A 26,158-nucleotide genomic window follows, 5' to 3' on the forward strand; every position below is an offset into this window, starting at 1 on the left:
GACCGTAGTGGCGCTTCGTATTTAAAGTAATGTATTTAACATAAACGGTCTTGTTTTCAATTTTATTATTTATATGTTTTATTGTGTTTCAGAGATGTATTCAATACGTGGGTGTCTTCAAATCAAAATTCTCAACAAAACTATTCTACAGTTAAATAAAAGTTCTACAAGAGATGAACTACAATTACTCAATGGCCTCACATCTTAAATGGCTCGTTGTTAATCTGTAAAGTAAGATATTTAAATGAATGTATATACACATAACTAGTGAACTTTTTAAAGTGTCAAGACTATTCATGCAGCAACAGAGATCAGCATTAGAGGATAGTTTGAAATGTGTATACAGATGTGTTCTGTATGTGTGTAAATGTTGACAAGAAAACAAAAAGGCAAGAGAAGGAAGAGAAAAAGATAATGATGAAATAAAGATAAAATTGTTTCTTTTTTTAGAAAAAAGTCTTAGAATGTATATTGAAAAGCCTTATCCAAAAACTTATTACTCTGGCCAAAGGTCTTTGTTTGTAAGGAGTATATTACGACTTAAGTAAGTTAAATAAATGCATTTATTTACATTACATTTATAGGCAGTTAAGTAACCACCAACTTTTTTATATTCTCAGATACTCCTTACTAACAGACAAAGCGTGCCAATTGTACAGACATATTTGTTTCTTAACTAAGGTCATATAGAAAATATTACAGTTTTTTAAAATTGTCGGAATAAGGACTAGTTCTTTGAAATGAATTATCTCAATTCTGTTTCTTTGAATTTTACATTTGTCATAGTGTAAAATTCTAACAAATAACACAGTACAAGCAGATGAAAGCAATGTAAAATGTATAAATAAGTGCACTACGTTCAATGTGTGTTTCATTCATGCTATATGAGAGTAATGACCAGACGAAAAGAGGACTTACACAAAACAAACTATACAGGGTGGGGCATTTTAATCGCCCCAGGTGGATATCTCAGAAACTAAGAGAGATACAGAAAAAAGTTTTATATAAAAGTTGTTTTTTTATGACAAAGAAGGTAGAATTAATTGATTTTGTATATGGAGCATCTTCAAGGTCAAGTCAAAATCAATATGAATTTTTTAAATAGAAGCCACTATTTTTTATTGCATATTTTTGTAGTTGAAGTCGAAATGTTTTCAAAACACTATTATAATAAAGTATTTTTTCATTAAGCACTTTTCGAGTTATTAAACTTGACAATTACTGCTAACATTAGCATTATCCAAGGTGTATCATGTGGAGATTACTTATGTGTGGGGGAGGGAAAAAGTTACTTTTCGATCGACTGTTTGGGATATTTTATTGAGAGGCAAAGGGACTCACATAAATCAAGCATCCCAAAGGATTGAAATCCCCGTTACATGTACGTGGTTTATCCTGGATAATGCTAAGTACGGGAAAATAATGCATATCAGTCGACTTGGAGCTGATTGATCATCAAACATAATCTGTTTAGAGAATGAATAGAAACAAGAACAGAATACGTGTAAATTTGACTCTTCTTTCTTTCTTTCCACACATGCACGTACATACGTATGCACATACGCACATACAGATTAAATCCGATTAACAAACCTCTACGTGGTACACTTTGGATAATGCTAATGTCAGCAGTATAATAACTATCAAATTTTATAACTCGAAAAATGAAAAAATTTTAATGAAAAAATAATTTATTATAGTATTTTGAAAACGCCTTGTTTTCAGCTACAAGAATAAGCAGTAAAAAATAGTCTATTTAAAAAATTTATGTTGACCTTGATTAGACCTTGCATCATATACAAAATTTGTTATTTCCACCTTCTTTCCTCCAAGAAAACCTACAACTTTTATATAAAACTTTCCTAATATTTCTCTTAGTTTCTAAGATATCCACCTGGAACGATTAAAATGCCCTACCCTTAGAGTTCTTCTAATAAGAGTTAAGACATAAGAGCGAAAAGACGCCATTGGTCGGGAACAGCACAATTTTACCATGATTGACAGTTGATAGTCCGATTTCGCGTTCGCATCTTCCACATCATGAAACAGTTGCTCACACTAATTCACAGATTCACTATCACATCGAAAGTATCCGCAAATGGCAACGTTTAAAGGGATTCGAAATCTGACCAGGAGATCGATGTCCCTCATGACTTGATTCTTACTAGAGGGACTCTACTCACCCTGTATATTGTTATACATGCCATGGTCACTAATTGTCATCGGAAGTCTTAGGCTCCTAAATAATTACAGCAGTTATATTGGATCATAAGCGAGAAATGACACGTTAATGTTTCTTGCATTTGTAAATAAAGAGAATTTGAGTAAAATAGAATATAATGTGGCTGCTCTAAAACATACAAAAATGTGTCAAAGTTATCCTTACTTCCCTCCCCTCTAGGTCAGTAAATAGTTGTTAAAGGCATGTAAAGTGCATTTACCAACGTTACTTGTCGTATGTGCATACGACAGCACTAGATTTTCACTTCACATTTTACGATTATTTGTTAACGATTAGGGAGGAAGGATAGATTCATTTTTATAAGTATTTTAAAGTGATTTCGTTATTTTGTTTTATCCAAATCTCTTTATTTATAAATAGCAAGCAAGAAATTTTAATGTACCATTTCTTACATCACAGTCTCTTATACGCTGTGATAACTACTCAGGAGTTTCAATTATAGATATATCTTACTTGAAATAATTGTCTATACAGAGAGAGGGAGAGGAACGGAAGGGAGAGAGAGAGAGAGAGAGAGAGAGAGAGAGAGAGAGAGAGAGAGAGAGAGAGAGAGAGACAGAGAGAGAGAGAGAGAGAGAGAGAGAGAGAGAGAGAGAGAGAGAGAGAGAGAGAGACAGAGAGAGAGACAGAGTTTTCGAAATAGGGGGATAAATTTTGGTGATTGTATTTTACTTTCTCTAAAGATGTAAAAAAAGTCGTGTAAATGTAAGTTTGGAAATTCTTCGTTTTTGAGATATAAACATTCTTTGTTTATCTCGAAATTTTACACGGCTAAGTATCATACATAGAATTACGAGAACTGTCACTTTTGTTAGCAAGTATTGTGGTAGAGGAAGAATCTCCGTGGAAGGGAACATAAGATATATCATTGATTGCGTTTAGCGGACTCAACAGTTGAAGCGCTTGCTGTTATTGGTATATTCTTTTAGACCATTCGAGCATTTTAGATCTAAAAGAATACATCAACAACAGCGAGCGCTCACTCAACTGTTGAGTCCGCTAAACGCAGCCATTAGTTTAACTTTGGGTGGCATTGTCAATTAGAGCAAGAATTTTTTAAATAAGACCCTTCATTTTTCATTACATATTCTCATAGCTTATCTCGTCAGCTTCTCAAAACATAAAATATTTTTTCGTAAAATCTCTAATTATAAAGCTTAGAGGTTATAGTATCGTCGATATTAGCATTACTCAAAGTATTCATCCGATGACTAAAATGTTTCAAATATTGTTTAAAGTCATTATCTCAATCATTATACAATCAGATGTTGTTACTCTTATTTTTATTTTTACATTAAAAATGAAAATAAGAAGAATAACCTCTATTGACCTTTATCTTAATAAATATTATTAAAATCATGGTCCTAAATAATATTCAAGATAGTTTAGCCATCTTATGCCCCCTCAATATTACGTAACTTTTGTTTTTCAATTCCACATCTCATTCTCGAAATATATTAGTGTGTCAATTAAAATGAAATACCTTGCACGCGCGCGTTACACACACACACACACACACACACATACACACGCACGCACGCACGCACGCACGCACGCACGCACGCATAGAGAGAGAGAGAGAGAGAAAGGGGGGATATACACTTTCTCTACCTCGACATTTAAAATATCTCTGATATTCTTAATAATACGACAAAACATAAAAGGAAAAAGTTGTTTGTTTTAAAAAGTCAAATATTCCTTGCGGAAAAGAAAGACTAACCAGATATTGTAATCCGTATGATTACTATAATCCCGTGCGAAATTACTATACACAACGAATCACATGTGTGTAGTTAGTTAAGTACAGTAAATTTTTGTAATAAAAGGAGAGAGAGAGAGAAATTACGCCGATAATAATATTACAAAGTGAATTACACGCGTGTAATTATTATAATGCAAAAACTGCAGTAGGCAAATTACTATAACAGGAAGATTACACACATTCATGAATACATTAATCTTTAGGGTGCTATTTCATTTGTGCGTTTTTTTCGTATGACAAATATGTACAGAACAGAGAGGTCCTCGGATCTCTCTATATAGCCAATCAATAGGCTTGAAAAATTTGTCGTACGTCAAAAACAAATGAAATATCACCCTTAAATTGTAACTTATACATAACGCTGAATATACGTAAAAATGAATGTAGAAGAATTATAACTTTATGAAAAAAGTGTATTCTAACTGCCAACATCTATCATAATTATGTTTCTATAAACGAGAAATGTTCAGGGATAATCACGAACTGTTAGCTCCCATACGATCTTGAAGGTTAAGCAACGTTGGGCATGGTTGCAAGATGGATGGGTAATCACTCGCAGAAAGCAACGCTAGCTGAAAATTTATATAGCTTGGGAAGAATAACCACGGATGATGATAACAAAAGTGTTAAATGACATTAGAAATGGGACTACATGGGGAAACAATGTGATTTTTTTTTTAGTTTTCACAATAATGTATACATACAGTTACACAACACCTGCCTGTATAGTATTTTGCCTATAATAGTTTATAGCCTATGAATGTTTGTTCTGTAATGCGTAATCTGCAATGGGCAGTACTAGTAGTGGATTAAGAAGTAGGCATAGAAATCGATCAATCATAGTTGATTATCTGCCTCACGACCATGATTGGTTGATTTCTACGTTTCCTTAACCCACTACTGTTATTGTTAATCCACTACTGTTATTGTAGACCATGCATAAAGGATCGTCTACAATGGCAGTAAACAGTGGTAATAAGACTGTGAGACACGTCGAGAGCAAGTGTAATAGAGCGTAAAGTAAATCTGTAAGTGTGAATGGGTGAAATCCATTTCCTACGTACTCTCTTATTGTTTACGGATTTACTCTGTGTCCTATTATAGCAGAAAATCAATTTACTTTTGATGTGTCTTACAGCCTTATAACTTCAGTTACTGTCCATTGTGGATGGCCTTTACTACTTTTCTTGTAATCCATCGATTACAATGCGGAAATATCACACAACTGCCTGTAATATTTACATGTAGTTACTGTAATACTTTTGTGTGATTTTTGTAGTATTTATATTACACGGATTACAATATCTGACCAATCATTCTTTTCCGTAAGGGATGATGAGCAAAAAATTTTTTTAAGGTCATTGCCATTTTTTAAAATGAAATTACATGATTTTTGTATTATAATATGATTCCTTTAATTACTTTGCATATGAAAGTATTGAGAGAGTTATCAAATAATCGATAATTTATAAGATATTTAATATTTTGTTTTGCACATTTTGAAATATAAATATCTCGTAAATCAAACGTTCTTTGATGACTATACTTTAATACTTTTTTACATAGAACATTGAAATTAATCAATTATCATAGACATATAAGATCCAGCATCCATATATTTTTCTATGGTATGTGCTGAGTTTGGCAGAAACGGTGCGAGAAGCAAAACATCAGGGCTGTCCTCTGTGCGCGCATCTTGACATCAGTTGACATTTATATCACTGAAAAAAAAAAGATATTAAAATAAAGGTAATACTTAAGAATTCTACTTTTCTCACCGAATATAATGAAATTAAAGCAGAAAATATTTATTCTAGCCTCACTTACGCATTCTCATATTCCTTTATGCCATCGATGTGATGGATTTTCTAATCTGAATAGTCGTTAACTTCAACGATTAATATCTCGGAGCAGAGCGATACTTTTTTGCTAGATTTATTCATTTCATACAAAAACGCATTGAATGAGCCTAATTTTATCAAAATTGATGAGGAAGGTGGAATTTTTAATGTTAGATGGGACAGGTTTTTGGCGCATGCGCACCGAATGTAGCTTCAGTAACGTATCCATTACAATCGAGTAAACAGGAGTTTATTAGTTCTTGCTTTAAAAATTTTTTGAAAAATTAATATATTTTTTATATTTTACATATACAACTAGACATTTGTGCATTTAAGTCGGCCTAATGTAAAATCTTGTACAACTTCAGGATCTATACAAATATCCTTCAATAATAGAATTAAATGATCTACGATATAAAAAGCAGTATTCAGCATAAAATGCTATTTTAATTTCGACTTATTTGAGCTTATCTTTATGACAAATTTTATTAATTTATTATTGTTATTAATCGGATCAATTGATTTTTTTATGTTTTTAATATGTTTACTCGTTTGTGAGTACTGAATCAAATCTAATTTAACATCTGATAAACTTTTTGTATGCAGTATACATAATGTTTTATTTTCTTGATGCGAGTAAAAAGCTAACCATCCCTTAAAAATATTCTCATCTAGCCACAAAAATTGGAATTCCTTAATTTTATATTTCTTAATTGCTCCTTTTCGGCGCTCTTAAAGCGTTTTTCTTACATTGGCTGCACTATTGTGTTCGTTGTCTCACCGTCGCGCCAAAAACCCGTCTAATAATATTGATTATTTTGAGTGTTACCAAAATAAGTTTACGGTCAAGATGCACAAAGAAAAAAGATTTACCCCGACATTTTACCTCTCGCATCATTCTGCCCCCAACCCAGGTATACATAATAATAGCTAATGTTAGGATCTATCTTCTTATATGTCTATAATATTATTAGTATTAAGAAAACACATAGTTCCTTTTTTAAAAAAAATATATGCGGGTGCATATTGCGAATTACATAATTTTTTTAAAAACAAAATTATGTGTTTTTTTTTACATAATCAAGCGTCGCAATGTCCAATGCATAAAAATATAAAACGGGCTGTTTAACGTATGAACATATATGTTCGTGCCGTTGTCAATTCGTAACGCTATCACTAGCTTTATTTGAAGTTTTGACATCAATAAACTTTAGAAAGAAGTTTAAAATTACTCAAACTAAAATCACAATCAAAAATCTAAAAACACTTTTATTATATAATATTATTAGTGTCTTTCGATTGCGACTAGTCCGAATAAAATTGGTGCATATGTCGAAATCTAGAGATTGAGTTCCGAGAAGGAACCATATAAGATTTTCAGATTTTTTTCACATTGTGACACATACATGCGTCTTGTCCATTAAACCGCTTTTTACAATGGTTTTATTTAAGTAATATTACATTAAAATTAGAGAGCAATATAAGTGAACATTAATGCATATATATGTAATAATTATCGATATACATAAGACAAACAGAGAGATAGGGAGGAAGGTGGGAGGGAGGAAGAGAGAAAGAGAGAGATGACGACGACGTCGGATGAGAGCAACGATGCTAAAGTCACTAAATTTATAAAGTACCGCAAAGCTTTCTCAGTTTTATGTCAATATAACGGAACTGCACTACATATGTGCACGATTTATATCATTTTATGTGATTTCATGTACACTTAGATTGCTACCCTATAGGCGCATAATATTATTTAATATTAAATAATATTTTAAGGTACATTTTTAGAATATTAAATGTAACATTGCAAAGAATATTTTATTAAAATTATATAATATTAAATAATATTCTTGAAATATAAGTAAATGATTATATATCCACTCCTGATAATATTATATGATTATTAAAAGAAACATTATTTAATGTTATTGTAATATTGTATAAACATTAAAAAGTATTATAAGATTTACTTTAATTTGTTCAATATAAGTTTACTTAAAATTGTTCAATATAAGTATATGTTTAAAAACTAAAAATGATTTTAGCGTGCAGTTGTAAAACTGGATATGTACTTAAAATCACGTCAAAACATTTTTTAGCACAAGATGCAACATAGACTAATAAGAACTTTTTGTTACTGGATAGTAAATTTAAATTGCACTAAATTAAAAATAATTAATATTTAAATATAATAAATATTTTAATATAAATAATATTTCAGAGATATTAAGAATATAATATAAGATTATTACATAAGTGGACATAACTTCTATAGAATATTCTCGTAACGTTAGAAAATATTATATGATATTCTCGAAATATTATAATTTATTTTAATTTATTAGGTGTTGGAATTAATTCGTAGCGTTTTACAAGTGATGGGAAGTACTTTCATTAATGTATTTTTTAATGCTCATGTGAAATAAATAACATTCTTTCATTAAAAAACGCTACGAATTAATTCCAACACCTAATATTTTAAATAATATCGATATAATATTCCAGGAATATTTTGCGCTTATGGTATAGGGTAGATGAAAACGTCCACTCCGATCGAGTAATTTTTCAAGAATGTTTAAGACATCCAAGACTTTTGAGATTATTATACGTGTATTTTCATCTTTGAAAATACTGTATTTACATGTATCTTTATGTACTTTTATGCACTAAAATCTTAACGACAAATAAGCCCATATTAGATCAAAGAATATATCAATTAAATGTTCGTACATATTCCTTACATTCCATACATATTATTTATAAATAAACTAATTATAAACAAAAATTATTCACATATTTTACGGCTTTATTTTCTCAAGTAAACATTCATAGAAGTACATAAGTTTAAAATAGTCGCGTCTTGCATCAGGATAGAGGCAAGTTTGCGGTACTTTATAAATCTAGTAATTTTAAACGACGCCGGATGGGGACAACGGCGATGGCGACGATGACGACGCCAAACGACGTCGGGCGACGCCATATGCCAAATTTTTTCTTCAATATAATTTAGTTGATCATTTTAGTCATTTTCAATTTATCTTATGTCTCTCGCATTATGAAATACTTGTTTATTGTACAATATATTGGTATATATATATATATTGACCATCAACACCATCTAGTGACAAAAAACCGCGGATACTTTTTAGATGACCCAATATATATATATATATATATATATATATATATATATATATATATATATATATATATATATATATTGTAAATTACATTTATTTCGTATGCGTTTTTTATTAAAAGGAATGTAATATTCAATATCATTTTTACTTAACTTTTAATATTTTTTTCCTTTTTTAAGAAATTTTTTTTAGGTTGATTTATCTTATTATTCTGTGCATAAAGGTATTAAGATATGATTATTTAAAAAATGAGTAATTTACGAGGTATTTTATATTCTGTCAAAATGTGCATGTGTGCTAAAGTATGAAAAATATCTGAACTATTGATTTTTTATAACTGTGCCTTAATACTTTCATCTACAGAATAATTAGAGAAATTATATTACGTAAAATATCATATAATTCTACTTCGAAAAATGACAATGATCTTAATATTTCAAAAAATATAACCCTGAGAAAAATTCTTTGCTTATCATAATATTATTTCTTTCAAAAACATACAATTTTTTCTTTTTAATTTTATTTACTTTTACTTTTCTTTTTATATTATTACCAAAGAGAGCTCCTTTGGTCTACAAATTGATTGTTTACAGCATCGTTTGTCTACAGATCGATTGCCTACATATATTATTGCTTACAAATTGATTGCCTACAGGCACTTAAATTATATCGATCTGTAAGCAATAATACATATGTACAAACGTATCTTCGTTTTTTAATTTTATATTAGTTACGCAAAAATGCATGTAGACAATTGAGCTATAAGCATAATACATGTAGGCAATCGATCTGTAGACGAATGAGGTGTAAGCAAACAGTATTGTAGGCAATGGATTTGTAGGCAAATGGGGTCCTTCCATTAAACAACAGAAATATTTTGAATGCTCGAGTTAAGGGAACACTTAGTGTGTGTGTGTGTATGTGCGCGTGTGTGTGTGCGTGTGTGTGTGCGTGCGTGCGTGCGTGCGTGTGTGTGTGTGCGCGTGTGTGTGTGTGTGCGCGCGCGCGCGTGCGTGCGTGTGCGTGTGTGTGTGTAGGTACAATAATGTTACATCGCCAATTGTCATATCACGAAAAGTGTAGAACGAGAATTTCTAGATTCTAATTTAACAAATTTGTGTATCACTAATATCTTCCAATCGAAATATGTAAGCATAGAATCGTTATCTGTTTCACAGCAAAAAATATAATGATGAATCTCAAGCACATCTTTTGCACAGATGGAAATTTGTCGTGACATTGTTTGTTGTTATTTGAAACGTCTAATGTTTTAATTAGTGTAATGATAGTTAAATATCACAAACTATAACTTATGCAGTGATTTTTTTATGCTCTTTTTTTTATACGTTTTCTGTAAAGTATTTGTGCAAAAAATTATTGAAGGCCAATATTCGACAATTTTTTGTAATTAATAACATTTAGTTAACCGTATTGCGAAAATTGCAAAATATAGAGGATTTTTTGATTCAGTTTAGTCCGCTCTATCTAAAACAAAAGCGCTTGACAAAAAATTGTGGAACATCCATTGTGGGATATCACAATATATATATATATATGTATACATATATACAGGTTATTCCATTTTAATCAAAACACTTTAAATTTTCCGAACTATGCAAGATATCGAAATCCTATTTTTACAATGTTATGTGAAATGGATTAAGCATATCTGAACTGTGGTCGAGGGAGTACATATTATTGATAATTAACAAGAGTGAAAGCATTAAAGTTAAAGAATTAAAATCAAAAGAATTAAAGTTCATTTTAATAAATGACAACTTAATTTTTTAAATACGTTTGTAGCTGTACTTATTACGAACTCAACGCATTATGACTCAAGCACATTAAAAATAAAATGGTTACTTACAAAAATCAAATGTTTACTTACAATAATCGTGCATGTTTGAACTGCCATCTCTGATTACGAATGCAGAAGCAATACAATGTCTAAATGATCGCGACATATTTAATAAGTTGTCGGCGAAATGTTTTGACAGGCTGTTATAGTTCGCACTATCAATTCATCAGGATTATCGATCTTTCGCAATATATAATATTGTTAAAACTACAATTTTTGCTGAATTAATAGATTGACGTTTTCTAATAGTTCTGGCAACTTTTGTTCCAGAAACTCGTTGTAAATATCCGTAACAGTATCATTGAAAAAATGAAAACCGATGATTTATCCAATACAATACCACATCAAACATTCACTGATCATGACCTTTGGTGTAGTATAAGATCGTATCAATGAGGATTTCTTTCTGACCAATAATGTGAATTGCGTCGATTCACATGATCTATATTAGTAAAAGTTACTTCATTAGAAAACAACACAGATGAGAAAAAGTTACCATCCCGCATTTTGCGTTGAGCCCAATTACAGAATCTGTTTTCGAAATCGTTTGATGTTAGTGCTTGCACTAAATCATTAATGATAAAGGTGAAACTTATATCTTTTCAATATTCGTGAAACAGTTGATCGTAGAATACCGTACACGATATAATTCTGCGAATACTTATTATAAGTATACTTATTATAAGCTCTATATCAACAGAATCTAAAACTATGAGTCGGTAATTTCATACGATTCTGATGGTATACGAATTCTGTGAATTAGATTTTATCATTCTTATTATGCAATTTCTAATTACTGTGTCATTTGGATAATGTCTATTAAGATAATTGCGATTCAAATGCGTGCCGGTCCTAATATTTTCGTGACATTTGCCTAAAATTAGCGACATATCCACTATTTCAGTTGATGTAATCTACCATTGTAAAATTCAAAATGAACGAAGATAGACACCGATAAACGAAATAAAAGTCAAATTTAGAAAATACAAAAAAAAAATGCTTCCCAATTGCAATATCTTTAGACATTTTCATGCACACGGGGGACACAAATTGCATTCCAATTGTAATCATCACTGTAATCATCGACACAACTGTATACATCCGTACTCACAATCAGTCCAAGGACTACTAGTCGGCTGTGTAAGCTGTTGTTTTCAGTTAGTAAATATGATAAGTATGATCTCAAGAAAAAATCGATTCTAGGAAACACAGAAAAAAATAGTCAAGGATATAAACAATGACTACGTTTACATGGCTTGATTTACTTCGAAGTTATAACATCGATGTTATTATTATTAGCCGTATAAACGTAGTAACTAATCTAATGTAGGCTATATGAATCGACACAATACACATTATTGATTAGGTCCCTAACACCAATAAGTTGAAAGCGCGAATTACAACGGCCTGTCAAAACATTTCGCCGACAACCCTATCAAATGTGTCGCGGTTATTTAGACATTGTATTGCCTCTGCATTCGTAGACAGGGCGTAATCATTCGTAACAGCAGTTCAAACATGCACGAAGGCGATTATTGTGAATAAGCATTTGATATAAGCTCGTAATGAATACAGCTATGAACGTAGATATTTAAAAAATTAGGTTATCATTTGTTAAAATGAAATCGATCTTCATTTGGCCTTAATGCTTTCACTCAAGGTCGAACCTAATGGTTAATCAAAATATGTCACCTTCGACCATAACATCGTAAAAATAGAATTTCGATATCTTGCATAGTTCCAGAAAAATTTGAATACAGTGATTAAAATGAGGCAGACTATATATATATATATTGGGTGTCTGGAACTCACTCGCACTATTATTTCTTGAGTAATTCGAATTCCAAGGAAAATAAAAGAGGCTATATAGATTCGAAAGTCAGTTGTTTCCGAATTATAGCTACTTTTATATTTTAAAAATCATTATTTATTTAAAAATTATGCGTTTCGCGGGATTTCTCCCCGTGTCCAGATCTATTCTTGGAATGCCAACGTTTCGTGTACCTTGCAGTTCACTTCAGAGCGAAAAGCAGTCTGCTACTGATACTTCCTAGATTCTTATCTCTAAGAAAGCTGATAGTACCTTAGGCCATCAAGTGTACAGAAAATCAACACATACAGATAGATATCTACATGCCGAGTCGCCCACCACCACCACCACCCAGCACAAAAAGTCAGCAATCAACTCACTTATACATAGAGCTTTCAGGTTCTCTGACAAAGAACATTTACAGACAGAACTCAACCACCTAAAGCCTTACAGAAAAACGGACACGACACAAAAGACATAACCAAAATAATCATGTAATATGTAAACAATATAACGGTCCCTGACACACAATCAGATAAAAGGATCCTATCCATTCTCATATGTTAAAGGAATAACAGATCGGATTGACAAGATATTAAACAAACATAATATCTGAACTATCTTCGAATCACTTAAAAAGATAGGACAAATCTTAAGAAATCCTAAAGACTTCCACTCAGCTTCGCAGGAGTTATAAAATATCTTGTTCCTGCGAGCAAGTATTGGAGAAACCGGGAGAATCGTTAACCTATGGATAAAAGAACACCAATGTAGGATCAGGCTAAAATACGCTATGCAGTTGGCATTATTAGAACATAACATTGAAATAGGACATCAAATACTGTTTGAAAAAAATGATCACAATAGCCACAACATTACATCATACTTTCCAAGAAAGTATAGAGAAGCCATAGAGATACAAAAACATCCTAATGATCTAAATAGAGATAATGGCTACATAAATAAAATATGAAAGACCATTTTCCCAATTATTGAAGACCGACCGATTTTTTCCTCTCCCCCCCCCCTCCCACAATTCTTTTCTTCGCCCCCCCCCCCACCACCAACAAGCAGCGTAATATAAAGGGAACGGCTCAAAGGAACAGCTCAGTATTAGGCTGCTTCTCGCCCTAATGAAGGCGAGGACTGCAAGGTTCATGAAATGTTGACATTCCAAAAATGGATCTGAACACGGAGAAAACTCGTGAAACGCATAATTTTTATATGCATCTGTGGAAACCTCAAGAATATTATAGTTATTTATTTGTAATCGTAATCATAATATTGCGATTATTATATCATCACACTCTTGAATTCGACGATTTCGCAGAGATTTCAACATACAAACTTGCAATATACGCATACACACACACACACACACATGTATATATATATATATATATATATATACAGCTCATACGCAACATTATCGATAAACACAGTTAATATCTGCGAAGACAGTAAGTGTTTAAATGTATTCTATTCTCCGATTTCGAGTGACGCTTCTTGAATAGTTTTTTTCTTTATAACTTGACACACATGTAAAATAAATGTAATTGTTATACTCAATTCCTAATTTTCGATATCTAAATGGCTGCAGCAAATCTAAAATGTAATAAAAAACGTTCTTATTTAAAATCATAACTGTAAATCTAATGATAAATAATAACGACCTGCGGAAATAACGTGTACGAAGGAAGCTCTCAAATGAAAGAGAGAAGATGCAAACGATCTCGAGAGGATAGAAACTTTGCATTCGATCAACTGTTCCCATGAAAAAAAATCCTGTAAATTCAGAGCGTTGAGTAAATTATATTTTTTCGAACACCGCGAGTCTGAATCACTTTCTTTCTGCTTACATTCCTATATGTTCACGACCATTAATTAGCCAAAATAATAATCTTTATTTTTCATAGCTTTTTAATGATAATTTTGGATTATTCGGGTATTACTCAGGATGCACCACATGGAAGTATAGTCCGCTTGATATATTTCTTATTTTCTTTACACCAATAAATTCATTTCATTATTTTATCCATAAAAATATTAAGGTATAAGGCAATTACAAAAAATTAATAATTTACAAGATATTTAACATTTTGTCAAAATGTATCAGTATAAATTATAAAATATCTCTCATATACTATTGAGTTTTTGATAGTTTTATATTAATACATTTATGTGCGAAATAATCAGAAGAATCATATTATATTATAAAAAATCATAATTCTGTTTCAAAAAGTGACGATATCGTTTATATGACCTTAAATATATATTTTTTTAAATTAATTTTACCATTATCTGTTCCTTCAGACTTTTATGTGAAACTTTTTTTCGTATCTTTCATATTTTTCGAAATATTTGACTCATTTAAAGTGGGTCGAAAAAATTTTTGATAAATTTCCAATTTTAGGTGTCACTTCACCAATTTAAATGTCCTTTAGATATGTTGTAGGGGAGAGTGAATGATTCCCTACAAGAATTAAGTGGGGGATGGCATTGGTTTAGAAGATATAATAAATTAAAGTTTCATAATAAAGTCATAGCACTTTCCACGCGAAGCGACTTTTACTCTACCTCCTTCCCCTGCTTCAGGGCGCCCGATTTCCGCGCAAAGCGACTCTTATCCCTTGGCAGGGGGGAGATGAGAGTCGTAAATGTTATTCTCTATATATTATAGAACTTTTATTTACTATATCTCCTCCTAAACCAATGTCGTTATCTTAATTTTTATGGAGAGATCTTTAAATTAAAAAATTAAGATTATTTTGAATTTTTTTAATAGCATACAATTTTTCCATGATACTGTAGGTTTTCAAAACGAATTCAAGCAACGCACTATCGAGAGTGTCACCTTTGAAGTTTTATTAATTTTCTACATAAAGTATTATAAAGACATAATATACATATATCATAAGTATCCATTAATAATGAAAAATTGTTATTTATGTGAATAAATTTTATTGATTTTTTAACATCAGATAATCAATTTTTTTTTATTTTTGTCTATGTTCAAATTGCTTGCCTCCTTCTGCAACACAATATTCTACCTTTTTTAACAATTATGGATACTTTCCATTTAGTTACACAAATCGATATAAATCATCATTTTATCTTTCTTAATGTTCAAAGAGTAACAAAAATAGAAAGACACTTGCATCGACTTGTATCACCAAATAGAAAATACTCTATGCATAGCAGTTATTATACTATTTTGATTTGAAAGTTACAATCTATAATTATTCTTTCTCGGAAATCTTAAATATTATTTCAATATAAAAAATATAAAGGATATAAAAAAGTGTTTGATATAATAAAAAATTTCAAATGTCCCCGATAAGAAAAAATCCATCGAAGATAAATCTGGAAAATTTGACTGTTATTGGACTGATCCACATATACTCATAACACGATTTCCAATGTTATCTTGAAGATATTTTTTAACTATTATAGGCTAAGAAAGATCCTACGTACATTTCTAGTCAGAACTATAAGTACTGCTATTACAAATAATTTTGTATATTGATGTCAATAAAATCAATAAAACGTCATGAAAGTGACATTTTCGACATAATGCGTTGAATTCGTCTTGAAGACTCACAATATTATACAATATTATAAAAAAAATTATAGGATGCTATTTAAAAATTCAAGAGTCTTAATTCTTTATTAAAAAATTTTGTTAAGGAGAATTCTCCATAAGGCCGGTTTTCGGCCTATTTCATATTTACTTTAAATTATCGGAAACGTTTTATTATTGCACGAATTATCGAAATCAAGTGATATATATTAGCAAATGGACGCATTTGACGTCTGTTATCTTGTAACTAATCAGTCCATTTTTATCATCAACCTTTTCATGGTTATCTGGAAAGCTTTTCTACCCATACTTAGCATTATCCAAAATCAATGGCGTAAACGTGTCGAGTTTCTGATCCCGGCCTGAAGTGTGTAGTGCTCAGCGTTACGCGCGCGAATGGTGGCTTGACCATTACGACTCGAGAGGTGAGAGGAACAGTAGGCGTCACTACACGTTCAGGCCGATTTCTGAACGTTACGCATTGTATACATATATACAGGATGCCCCATTTAACTTTGACATCGAAATATCTCGAAAATTATAAAAGATACGGGAAAATGTTCCAAACAAAAGTTGTAGGATTTAAAAAAATCACTGATTATATCCGTTTGATATTAGACGATGTTGCCAAGATCAGGACAAGGTCACTTTAAATTTTTTAAATAGAACCTCCTAGATTTTATTGCATATTATTGTAGCTCTTTCTGAGATCTTTCCAAAATACTAATTTAATTCATTTTGGGTCAGTCGTGAAGTTATCGAAATTTATAGTAAGATGTCTAGCCAATAAAGATCGATAGTTGATTTAGTTAATGAAGATCGAGAGATAATTCGACTAGCTAAGGCAAGATCAAAAGATGATCTAGCTAATGAAAGCAAAATCGGAAGATTAAAGAATTTTGCCTAATTGTCATCACTATTTGAATTAAGTGTTCAAAGTGTGCACTGTTAAAATTTTCCAAGTACATTCTGCGTCTACAGTTTTGTAGGACTCCTTTGAATATTTGCAGCATTATCGCTTCGACAGGCTCTTCTGACTCTTTCCATTATATCTAATCTCGTGGTTGATACTTCCTGATACACAGTATCTTTCACACATCCCTATAAATAGTAAGCAAGAAGATTTAGATTCGGTAATCTTAGAGGCTACTGATTCTCCTAGATCTATCCAATGATTTGAATATTGCTGATCTAAGAAAATTTGAACATCTCGAGAATAATGTGCTTGGATCCAAATTCCATTCTGTTGAAACCAAAATCTTTAGAGGATATCCAATGGAATGTTCTGAAGATATCCTGTTAAATAATTTTGAAAAAAGTCTAAGTAAATTAGACAATTAATTGTATGTTTAGAAAATGCGATCGAATAATTTGACCATTACATATGCCAATTCAAACGTGGAGATTCCAATGATGCTGATTGACCACCTATCGGTATCGGTAAGTGAGGATTTACTGGTGACCAATAATAATATTGTGTCTATTGAGATTGTCATTGCTATGAAATATAGCTTCGTCATTGAAATAGACATTTTAAAAGAAATTTGGATTCTGCTTCAATGCATCGTGCCCATCTACAAAATTGAATTCTCAGTTTGCAATAATCTTCGCTTAATTCTTATTTCAGATTGATGTGATACGAATGGTACGGATTGTAACATTTAATGAGCTGAGGGATTCCTAATTCATGTTCTACTTATCGAGTATTGACGTGGATTGAAATAAACTATGCCCAAAATTGCGAGGAGTTTAGGATCATTATTGTTTAGAAGCCTGTTTCTCTGGCGAATAATGTATTTCTGCGAGCAATGTATTTCTTTCAATATTTATCATTTGCTTAACACTCGGATGGCAACGATTAGGATATAACTCAGCATAACGATGGAAAGAACGTCTGTAATTCCTGTTGCATTAGTTAGCCAAGAGTTAACAGGATACTCACTACTTTATTTGATGTATAATTCGCCATTCTTTAAGTACAAGAAATCAGAATCTGAGTTGAAACAAAACTAATAAAAAACTAAAAAACTTCACTGCAACTGCCCAGCAATAATTAACATACCTGATGTAGCTGACATAATTGACGCTGAAAAATCTTATTTTCGAGGACTATATATTTTATTGTATGTAGAACTATACATACATGTATGTAATAGAATTCTAAGAATTTTTATTTTGTGTGACACGAATAAAGTTCATCATTTTTTTTAAATTTCTGACAAAAAGACATGCGGTACATATAAAATACTTTATATCTAGCAAAGTTATATGAGTCTAATTTAGATCGAAAGAGAAGTTGTAATAGAAACATGCAGAAAGCTTGCCTTTACACAACTTTCTAAAACAACAAGTGCTTTCGCCATAGCGTTCCGTGTACAGCGATATTTGTCGCTGACAATACACAGCGTGGGCAATGGTGGTAATCGAAACTTTATGCGATTGTTAAAGACGACAGGATGGCTTATATCGAGTAGATATAATAAATCTCGATAACTTCAAAACAGTTGATCCAAAGTGAATTAAACTATAGTGTTTTGGAAAAGTCTCAGGAAGAGCTATAATAATATCTTATAATAACAAAATCTAGAAGGTTCTGTTTAAAAAATGCAAAGTGATCTCGTCCTAATCTTGGCAATGTCATTCAATGTCAAACGGATATGATCAGTAAATAGACTTTTTAATCCTACGATTTTTGTCTGAAACATTTTTTTGTATATTTTATAATTTTTGAGATATTTCGGTGTTAATGTTAATATGAGACATGTATACACGCACACGCATGCACTTGCGCACCACACACACACACACACACACACACACACACACACACACACACACACACACACACACACATACATAATTATAATACATTACGTGTATAAATTTCTAAAGTAGAAAATTATAATTTTAGTCATTTTTATCTCTGGATGTTGTATCCCAAATATCATTTTTTTCTATGAGTGAGTGAAATTTCACTTATTTTATATAGTCCTAATTTCATTTTGATTCTTGTATTTCACAAAAAATTATTCCGCAAAAGTATTATTCTGTCTATGTTCATACAATATAGATAAACAATTTACTGATAAAGGTGCACAAAGCATCCATAATCATACAATAATAATACTGTTTTCACTAACAAATATATTATAAAATTATTAACAATTCTAAAAATTAAATAGCATATTAGATTAGGCCCATACAAATAAAGGATTTAATTACGTAATTTATTTTTATATTGATATTATAACAACCAATGAATAATACAGTACAGTATTTATATATAAAATTTCATACAAAAGATTGTGACACAGAATGATTTTGACGGTGATGTGCGAATTTAATATTTTTTAAACACATTAATACTACATCATATAAAATTTTTTCTATTTTTTTATTAATTATACCTCTACTTTGTTTTCTTGCTTTTTTTAAGAATGTATTGCTTATATGATTATGGCTGATATAGGTACTGCTGCTAATGCAAATAGTCCTCTCACTTTAATAGGTCATGGAGATTAATTCAAAATTTTCAGATGCGAAATTTTCAAATAAAAAAAGATATGTCGCTGTATCTGTGCAGAATTCGATAAACATGGAAAATCTGTGCCATCACAATAAAACAAGTTGCAGAATATTATGCGAAATATGATTTTTGCAATTAAAAAATACATTTATATATACATATATACATATTTAAATTGCAAAGATCAAATAATAACATATTCATGTCCTCTGATTGAAATGCACTTGTAACGTAGGCCTTGAAATAAATCGATATAATATATATATATATATATATATATGTGTATATATATATATATATATATATATATATATATATATTAGGTCATTTAAAAAGTATCCGCGATTTTTTGTTCAATTTTTGAATGAAAAATCCGCGGATACTTTTTAAATGACCCAATATATAAAACATTTTTATGTATAAAAGCAAAATACGTTTATATTATCAGTAATTTTGCAATCTTTAATGCAGATTTTCTATTAGGTGATGTATCTCACTAACAGTTACTTATTCCATCTGATTTTATTCTTTTCTTTATATATTAATTATAAATTTTTTTAAATATCTTCACTTAATGTTTAATATTCTTGTAAATATATAACTATATTCTATAGATTTATAAGTTATAATGTGAACACAATATAGTACTGCGTTATATAAAATAATACAATTGTGGTATATATATATATATATATATATATATATATATATATATATTGTAAACACACATATACACATACACACACGCGCGCGCATACATATAAAAAATAAAAAGGTAATTATACTTACTCATTTCAATAAAATAGGATAATTATTCAAACAGAGCCCCTTTAGGTAATGGGACTGTATACATATAAAGTAATAAAAAGCGAATATGTTGAAAAATAATACAGAAAAACATCTTCAATTATTCATCTGTAAGGCATAGAAATTTTTATAAAAGAATAAGCATGAAATGCTTCAGCTCACAAAAATTCAACATAATTCATCAACATAATTTCATAGAATTTAATGTTTGTTCTATTATTCAAGACATTAATGCTTATTTTTCTATACAAATTTCTGTGCAATAGACTCACTATATTCGAAACAAAAAACAAAAACACAATTTCTGCAATCGATCGTAATCGCATAAATCTGTATCAAAAAAATTTAGAAAATATCATGCTTATTTTATTGTAGCGCTATCCTTTATACATCAGATGGTAATATATTGCGGTAATTTCTAATAAATTTATGTCAAATTTTTATTATTTTATGTACAAAGATATGATTAAACGGTTTCAATCCTGAAATTATAGTTACAAAAATATTTGTCATCCCGTCATCCTTATTTGAGAAGAGTTGGAATATCCAGAATTATGAAATCTCTATTAAGGGTATCTTAAACTAATAGGAATTACCGACAATTTTTTCGAATTGACTTGATAGATCACCAAATTCTTTTACACAATAAAAGTATGCACAAAAAAACACCGGCTACATTAACTTTGGCGAGAAAATTGAAGAAAAAATTAAAAATTTACTTTATTTCAGCTCTTATAGTTGTTATCTCAGATTATAATTCCCTTAATGCAGAAATTCTATAGATTATACGTACCAAATGATACCTTCCCGGAAGCATATGCACAAACAATCTTGAGCTTGCGAAATTGATCGAAGGTCTAACAAAAAAGATTTTCCAAAATTAAAGTCGTCTTTTTTTGAATAATTACCTTTTTTTTCTTTTACATCGAAAATCCTTTTTCAGAATTAAAGTATACGTATTAATACGTATCTGTGAGGTGGAATTTATTCCGAGAACGACAAAAAATTTCGAAGTTGAAATCTTACCTAGTAAGCAAGGAACATTTTGAAACATTTTAGCAACATTATAGCCACGTTGTAACGTTATTACAACGTTGTTGAAATGTTTCAAAATATTTCTTGCTTACTGGATAACAAAAATTTTTTGTCGTTCTTGGTATAAATTCCACCTCATAGACACGTATTAATGCGCATACTTTCATTCTAGAAGAGAATTTCCAAATCTGTAAAAGAAGAAAAAAGTGATTGTTAACATAAAAATTATGATTATTCGATAATACAGATGGCTTTAGGATTCCCTTAAGGCTCTTAATCCTGAGTGCCCAAACAACACGAAGTCGATTAATAGTCGACAGAATGTGGAATAATAGTCGTCGAAAATGGGGAGTTTTTGCAATACCGTTTATTCAGATAAAGTAAACGCTAAGATCAGGTTATGTTCTTCTTAACAAGTAATTAAGAAAAGACTAACGTTACTTTAGCGTTCACCGTATCTGGATTCACATTATTGTAAGAACTTCCTAATGTCAAAAACAATCGACTATTATTAATAAAGCTAAAAAAATTAACAAGTTATCGAATAGTCAACTTTTGAATGATTAATGTCCACTTTTTGTTAACTTATTTAAACATTGCGATAAAAGATATTTTATGATCATCAATGCTCAATAAGTTAACAAATGGAAAAAAAATGGAATGTAAACTAAAGATACAACACGTGGAATGATCTGATCAGAAAAAAGACCTTCTTTGGAGTTCGCTCTAACTCGAGTGAAAAAATGGATGATCCCGCGAAGTCCTACTTCTAGTAACGCTGGACTAATCTTGAATACGGGCTAATGCTCTGCCGCGTGGTCCTCACGCGACGGCGGTCGAAACTCATACCGGGCGACTTATAGTTGACTAAAACATATATAGTCTACTTATAATTGACTTATAGTTGACTAACAGTCGACTGTGATTTTTAGAAGTCAACTAATGATCAGCAAATAATCAACTGCTATAAGGCGACTATAAGGCGACTGTTGAAAGTTGACTTTAAGTCAACTGGGAACAGCCGACTGACAATCGATTTTTCATAGTCGACTGTAAGCCAATTGAGAAAAATCGACTGTAAGTCGAAAAACAGTGTTGTGTGGGTACCCTGCCGAAAACAGCCGATTAAGGGGGTATAACACCTTTTACGGCCAAAATCGACCTCATTTTCAAGATTTTTTTTTTACATACAAAGAAGTGCGTAATTCAAAATCGGGTCTTTGGGCTTTTTTATTTACATATTAAAGACACTGAACATATTTTTTGTTTTTGAAAAATCATCATGGTTTATAAAATAAACGCCGTCAAAAGAGGCCGCTAGCGTCGCGTATGTCTTGCTGGTGTACACGATTGTGGCTGACTGGAGTGACCTAAAGCAAAAATACAAATTGGTTCTTAATCTGTGATAGTTTGGCTAAGGTAGTACCAGTGGATTTTAAAAAATATCAATTTTTGAGAAAATGGCGCGACTTTGAAAAAAAAATCGAATTTTCGCCTAAAAATCTGACATAAAATCGATTGCCAAAAAAAATCTAGTGATTCTTTTTAAAAAAGACTAGGTAGTACCATAAAGGCACCCATGCTGAGTATAAAGATATTTGATTTTTGTCGATCGGATAAAAATTGTGGGCGTTGTGTACACCAGCTTGAAAAATAGTGTTTTTCAGAAAACGCATTTTAAGTTTTGGTACGAGAAATCTTGCAATTATTAGCTTATTACCTTAATCGGCAATGCCTGGCCCGTACAATTGTCCTTCCAAATTAAGGTCCTCATCATCTTTGGCCTTTTTATTGGACATGTCAAGTCTCCGAGCTGCTTTAGCTTCCGCAGCTCATGGCACGCTCGGCTGCGCGGATCCGCCGTTCATCGGTTTTTATGCAAAAGTTGTAGCAGGTAGTACCGATCGTTAAGTTAAGAACTTGCATAATTTCCAATACACTTTTTAGGCCATCGTTGAAATTGCAAACAGCAATATTTGCAGCAATATCAACGATCGCCTTGCTGCTGTAGATTCCTTTCGGCGCTATAGACCACAGCACAGAGTTGAAGCTCTCGTTGTTATTTTGAGTATACCCGCCAAGACAGCGGGATAATAAATCGTCAGAACTTAATTCTTCGTAGATAGGCTTGACTGCTTTGAAAACTTCATCCTGAAATACTTGACAAACACAAGAGAAAGGCAGCGAGCTCGGTGAGCGCCCCGAGGCCCTCTCCCCGCGCTAGAGGTAACACACAAACATAGCTGTTTTCGACGTGAAATAAATTCAAGATCGCTTAGGCGTTAATGGGATCATATTCTAGACATCTTAAAGTATCATTTAAGCCAATAAAAAATTTTTTTTATTTTTTGAAGCCGCAAAGGTGTTATACCCCCTTAAAACAAAAATAATTCAATTAGGATTCTTGCACCGAGAATAGCATATTGAAATCGATTGAAAATAAATTAATCGGATTTAATGCGCTTCATATGAATTATAATTGGATCATATGAATCTGTTTCAATCATAAATTCCCCTATTCCATGAATGAAAACGAAATCATATTTAATGCAACCTGAATCCAATTTTGTTGTAACCAACGAAAGTAATTTGATTCAATCGGAATTTCTCCAATTTTACAGACGATATTGGAATTCGTTTTAATGAAACGATAATTCGATTTTCTCGCAACCGGCAAAAATAATCCTATTTAATGGAAATTTCTCCGATTTTGTAGACGATATTGGAATCCATTTTAATAGAACGATAATCCGATTTTCTCGTAATCAACAAAACTAATCCTATTTAATCGGAATTTCTCCGATTTTTTGCAGATGATAATGAAATCGGTTTTGATGTAACGAGAATCTGATTTTGCCATGATCAGCATAAAATATCCGATTCAGTCGGAATTTTTCCCAGTTAACGGTTGAAAATTAAAATAATTGATGCAATGTAAATCCGATTTTGTCGTGACTGACAAAAATAGTTCGATTCAATCAGAATTACTCCGATTTTTCGGTAAAAATTAAATTGTCAATGTACGCATTTTTATTTGTAAAATTTTATTTTCATCGTTACAAGTACAAAACAAAAATAGAAACAAAAATATGAAATAATATACGAATGAAATAATATACTAGATGGTATACCCTAAAATTGAATGCACTTAGTATGTGTCAAACGAAAGAATGTATATACATTTGTATACAGAAAGTTTAATTTTAATAAATACAGTTTATTTTTTGAAGAAATAAAAAAGATACGAAAAAATATTTCAAACATTATAGGCGAACGATTTATCCTCGAAAAGTCGCTTAACTGACTGATCAAAGTTCTAGCGACTGAAAATGATTGGATTTGATTCCTCATATTAGCTGCGAAAAAGCATCTATATACACTTTTTTCTAAGTGGTCGTTAAAAAGTTACAATTTTTTGTTTGAAAAATCTAAACTTTGAACAAAAATTCTGAAAAAATTCTTTAAGCTTAATTGGATCAAAATGAACATTTTTTTGTCTCTTAGACTTTTTTGATAACATCAATATTTTCGAAATTAAAAATGATTCAATCAATTCGAATAAAAAACGAAAATATTCGGCCAATTATAAACTATAATGAAAATTTTATTTTATTTTGATCCGTACTGTTATTGACAGTGAAAACTTTATAGAATAAAGCTCTGAAGCTCACGTGCCGCGGACGCCTTCAGAGCTTCATTCTAATAAAGTTTTCACTGTCAATAACAATACGGATTAAAATAAAATAAAATTTTCGTTTAAGATTGGCCGAATATTTTCGTTTTTTAATCGTATTGATTGGATGATTAGTCTGTGAGAAAAAAAATCGTAGAGGTAAACAAATTTCTTAACGGCACACACCACAACGCAAGATGTTCACAGCTAATATTTTATATTTTAAACATGTAACATTTAGATAAATAGATGTTTCGACCTTAAATTAGGTCATCTTCAGTTTTACACAATTACTTATTCAGATTCTCGCATATAATATACGTATTATCGCATCAACGCAACAAAGAGTTAGACGTCCCACGTTATAACTTGTAAGAATAATTCACCATGATAACGTTCACAACCAGTTATCTTTTCTAAGTAAAACCTTAAATGAGAGTTCGACATTGTATCGTATTATATTCTTGAAAAATTGTTTATTGTTGAAATTCAGTCAATTAGTCTTCCGCTAGTCATCTTTAGTTATTCACATATAATTTCCTAATTCTAATGGAATGAATATAGTTACAATGAATATAGTTAATAATAAAAAATTGTGTTAAGAAAATACAATAATATCGTACCTATGTGCAATAACTTGCGTGAGTCTTATAAGGATGTGGTGAATTTGTGAACTTGTGATAACGAATCAAATATTAAAGATTGTATGTTAAACTCAGATCACGACAGTAGATTTATAAACAATCTCAGTAGAAAAGCTGATGGAGAGGGTAACGCTGGAGTTACGTGGGGAAAATATTATTTATTATGCTATATTAAGCAAAGGAAAATATGCTTCGGGTAAACGCTCTGTATCATTTTGTATGTTAATAGCC

General features: G+C 30.9%; 1 protein-coding gene and 1 long non-coding RNA gene across 3 annotated transcripts in view; one reads left to right on the top strand and one right to left on the bottom strand.

The window, feature by feature from the left end:
• Positions 1–21,063, top strand: part of LOC105145005 (uncharacterized) — a 253,216-nt gene extending 232,153 nt beyond the window's left edge. For both annotated transcript variants that reach the window (XM_087406192.1, XM_011054300.2), the window contains one exon: positions 93–21,063. In XM_087406192.1, coding sequence (XP_087262318.1) covers positions 93–159 — 67 coding nt within the window. In that variant the 3' untranslated portion in view covers positions 160–21,063. The remainder of the gene's footprint in view (positions 1–92) is intronic.
• A 1,759-nt stretch (positions 21,064–22,822) lies between these two features.
• LOC147909684 (uncharacterized) lies at positions 22,823–25,176 on the bottom strand. Its single transcript, XR_015545101.1, has 2 exons — positions 23,331–25,176; positions 22,823–22,980 (listed from the first exon to the last, which is right to left on the bottom strand). It is a non-coding gene; the product is annotated as an uncharacterized LOC147909684 (long non-coding RNA).
• Positions 25,177–26,158: the final 982 nt, after the last annotated feature.

This window comes from Acromyrmex echinatior, chromosome 5, assembly GCF_024713525.1.
Source record: "Acromyrmex echinatior isolate Ae372 chromosome 5, ASM2471352v2, whole genome shotgun sequence".
Classification (NCBI taxonomy): domain Eukaryota; kingdom Metazoa; phylum Arthropoda; class Insecta; order Hymenoptera; family Formicidae; genus Acromyrmex; species Acromyrmex echinatior.